Source organism: Pyxicephalus adspersus, chromosome 12 (assembly GCF_032062135.1).
Source record: "Pyxicephalus adspersus chromosome 12, UCB_Pads_2.0, whole genome shotgun sequence".
NCBI classification, from domain to species: domain Eukaryota; kingdom Metazoa; phylum Chordata; class Amphibia; order Anura; family Pyxicephalidae; genus Pyxicephalus; species Pyxicephalus adspersus.
Window position 1 is genome coordinate 23628302 of NC_092869.1, and position 4128 is coordinate 23632429.

Genomic DNA, 4128 nt, shown 5'->3' on the forward strand with positions numbered 1-4128 from the left:
TTTTTTTTTTTTTTTTTTTTTTTTTTAGTTCATTTTTTTGTTAATCAAGGTATTTCCATTGTTAGGGTTGTGGAATTTGCATCGTTTAATGATATGAGAAACGCACTAGACAAATTGGATGGTACAGAGCTTAGTGGTCGTAAAATAAAGCTAACTGAAGATCGCAAGAAACACAGGTAAATTTAATCTTTCTTTTCTTTTATGTTTTATATTATTTGAATTTTGTGCTCTGAATAGTCAGTTGATTAGTAAGGTATTACAAAGCCCCTACCAGCTGGTTTGCTGTTTGCTTTCCTTAATGTAAACCTATGTTTATGTTAGGGTTCTTAATAGCAGGCAATTGGGCATCTGGTCTGATGTATGTAGACATAAATGCAATGTCAAACCAAAATAATTTCTTCTATAAGTACCCGGTTTCTGTGGTGCATGGATGCTGCCACAAAGTATGTTAACCTGTAAGTTTTTTTTTTTTTGTTGTTTTTTTTATACATGCACAGAAGTAACGTGCCACAATTCACTGTGACTGCAGCTGCAAACATATGCATAAAATGTATCCCTTCTGCTCCCACTCAATTAAATGGGATTGGTTTAGACTGTGATGGAGCCTGCTGCGATTTTAGCATTTTATTAGCAATCAGGTTAGGTGAATACAAAGCGTGGATAAAATATTTATTTTATCAGCCAAATGTGCTTACGCACTGTAATAGAATTATTTTTTTCCAATTCAGAATTCTAATCAAATGTACTTGATTGTTCATACACATTTTTGAACTTTCAAACTTTTGTTCGATTCACTAACACATCCAATCTATCCACAACTGATTGGAACCCAAAAAATTTGTTTGCTTGGCTATTGAATTCACTTCAGATTTACTTTTGATCTGATTGATCTATTGTTTCTGAAATGGGATCAGATGTGTAAATCTGCCATTGTGTCTAGCTCTAAAGCTACGTACACACGTCAGATTTTTATCGCCCGATAATCGGCATCGGCCAATTATCGGGCGAAAATCTGCCGTGTGTACAGTCGGTGTCGAAAGGATCGTGAAAGATCCTTTCCAACGACAAAAATTGGCAGTGTGTACGCAGCTTTAGGCTACAAACACGTCAGATGATTCTCATATGATATTCACATTAGGGCTGATATCTGACGAGAATCTGGCATGTGTACCTCGCTCATTGTCTGTCCTGGCGCATCCATGGACAACAAACGAGCAAAGATTGTAATGAAAATGAAGGGGAGAGAGCACAGCGGGGGTGTAGCTCCGTCATTCTTCCCTTCCCCTCTCCATAGAGCAGAATTTCCTCCCTGCCTTATAATACTTGGGCTTTCCCTTTTACATCTCACTATAAGGATATACATTTTTTTTATGCTAAATAAATGTTTTTTTCCCTCAGAAGCAGGTCCAGGTCAAGAAGTTACTCCAGATCCCGCAGCAAGTCAAAATCTCGTGGCTCTTCTCGTTCTGGCAGCAGATCCCGATCTCCCAGTCGTACACCTGAAAGGAAATATAGTCAGAAATCTGCAAGTGGAGAACCATCCCAGAGCTCTCCTAAACGGCAGTCTCGTTCCAGTTCTGCCGAAAGTCGCGATTAAGAGATCTAGTGTATAAATGGTGATTGAAGAGTATGTGCCCTAGGAAACAGTGGTGGAGTGAAAGGAAGGCGTTCACTATTTTATGTAACCAAAGCGCCTGTTTAATAAGGCTCAAAATAGTGGCCTGATGCTTTGTTTTTGTAAATATGTGATCGGACCCTTCTGCCCAGAGCATATGGAGGCAGGTACTGAATACAGCAACCCATTTGAGATGACTTTGCTTTTCACTGTGTAGATTATAGGAAGCTATTTGGATATTTTGTTCAGATTCCTTTTCCTCATTTATAATGTAAGTTAGTGTAGTGTACTGTTACTCTCATCCTTTCATTTGAATACTGCCCCTTCTCTTCTGTGTTGAAATGCTACAAGGAGAGTTTTTGTTTTATTAAACTTGTTAAAGAATTTAAAAATGAAAACACTTAAAGTAAGTTAAAAGCAGGTACCATCTGTTTATATATCCATAACCAAAGCCTATGTTGTGTGTATGTATCTTCATACTGGCTTTATTAGGTGTTGCGTGTGTGATGGATGATACCTTAATTAAAAGAATGCAGAACCTTCATCTTCGCTGTCTTCTTATTTTGTAATAAAAGCCTAGAGTTTTTTTTTTTTTTTCATTTTTTTATCCTAATTCAAACAGTTGAACAGTGTGAAGAAGAATGTGCAGTGTCTTCATTGTTTGTATGTTTTTGGTTCGCTTTTGTATTGAGTACCAATGGGTGTGCATCAGGTAAGGTAAAGCCTTAGCAACTAATCCTGTGCTGACTCACAATATTTTTTTTTCTGCTTTTGATTATTTGAAAGTTTTTGAGTAAAACTAAGCTTGTGCAAATATATTTATGTTCCCTGCACTCTAAGAAATGTTGTCTGTTCATTTATTTAAATATTACTATCTTTTCCTTAAGGGAATTCAGTAGCAAAGCTGAATGCCACATTGAAATAGCCTTTTGGATATGTTGTTGTTCAAACAGCTTACTTAAGAGCATTGCAACATTGGCCTGGTCCTACAATGCTGCAGGTGCTTTTAAAAAGCTGGAAGTATGCTCCAAAGGGACCCTGTCACCACACCACTAGTTTTGACAGCAATCATCCCATAGGCTTAAAGGTCTATTTAATGTCAGCACCTCCATCAAACTCGGAGCTGTCACTCTGTACACACTATGCCAGGGTTCCTCCAGAGCTTGCTAGGGGTTCCTTGAACCATGGGCAATTTGGACCTTCTGGGTCTGTTACCACTGACACCAATGATCTATTTTTCACTGGCCAGTCGTGCAAAGCTGCGTACACACTTTGAATAATTATCGTTGAAAATGAACGACAGATCAGCCGAAAATTGTTCTCAAAAAAAGGTGACTAACGAGGATTGTCGTTGGAAATGGAACGACTGTCGTGGTGGATCACTCGCCAAAATATAATCAATACGGGAGTACATATTGTGTGGGTTGGAGTAAAAGGTATAATCTTTGGTGGTGGGATGCAGAGTACGCCACATATCCGCTAGTCTAAGATCATGTAGTCTAGAACGAAGGGAGTTCTACTTGGAATAGGGTATCGGGGTTTTCCCGGTGAAGGTATCAATCCGGGGATCTAGGACACAGTTCAGGTCGCCACCCACTATAATAAATCCCTCGGCGAACCCCTTCAGAGTCGCCAAGTACTGCGTAAGAGCCACAGTGGGTTGATGATTAGGGGCATAAAACGAGGCCAGTGTAAATTTCTTATCCCAAGGAGAAATTTTAAGGAACAGAAATCTGCCCTGTGGATCAGAGCGGTCCAGTACCTGGACAGGCAAAGTTTTGTGAAAAGCTATTGAGACCCCCTAAGTTCTAGACTCAGGATTGGAGCTGTGATGCCAAACAGTGTAATAATGATTGCGGAGAGAGGGAATTCTAGTGGATTGAAAATGAGTCTCCTGCAAAAGTAAAATGTTCACTCTTGCTTTTTGTTGAGCATATAGCACTTGAGAGCGCTTGTGCGGGTTATTCAATCCCTTAACATTGAGGGTGCGGATTCTCAGAACTTGTGTAGTTTCTTTTATTGAGGACATCAAGGGAAGCGGGCCAGGGAAGGGCACCAGACGGACGAAGCGGGCTAAACCTCGACTGTGGGGTGAAAAGCTAGAGCGGGACCCCAAAGATCCCAAATCACCGCCTAGTTAGGCAATGGGCCTATGTGGGGGAAGTGTCTGAGTGCAGCGGGGGGAGGCAAACAGACAGGCCACAAACATAACATCCGGTCCCACCTGGGGGAACCTACAAAATCAAAAACAACTGAAAGAATACATGATCCCTGGGCATTCGCCCAGAGTACTAAACAGTCCCATAGTCGGGATAACTAAGGTGTGTAGCATATATCAAAAGACATCAACATAAGATAAGAAGTTTACTAAATTCCTGCCAAATAATCCGATGAAGTAGGAATTCAACATCCCAGGTCCCAAAATAGGGCCAACTAGGGAGGCGATGGCAGTATAGCTCGTGCGCACCCCACTGGGCCCTAGATAAAATTAACCTCAGGATCTAGAGGGCATT

The 4128-nt window shown here is 40.5% G+C and overlaps 1 protein-coding gene across 3 annotated transcripts in view; it reads left to right on the forward strand.

Moving 5' to 3' along the window:
* Positions 1-2159, forward strand: part of LOC140342715 (serine/arginine-rich splicing factor 5-like) — a 15102-nt gene extending 12943 nt beyond the window's left edge. For 2 of the 3 annotated variants that reach the window (XM_072429062.1, XM_072429063.1), the window contains exons 7-8: positions 66-176; positions 1399-2159. In XM_072429062.1, coding sequence (XP_072285163.1) covers positions 66-176; positions 1399-1597 — 310 coding nt within the window. In that variant the 3' untranslated portion in view covers positions 1598-2159. The remainder of the gene's footprint in view (positions 1-65; positions 177-1398) is intronic. The other variant, XM_072429064.1, reaches the window with a different exon arrangement.
* The last annotated feature ends 1969 nt before the right edge of the window (positions 2160-4128 follow it).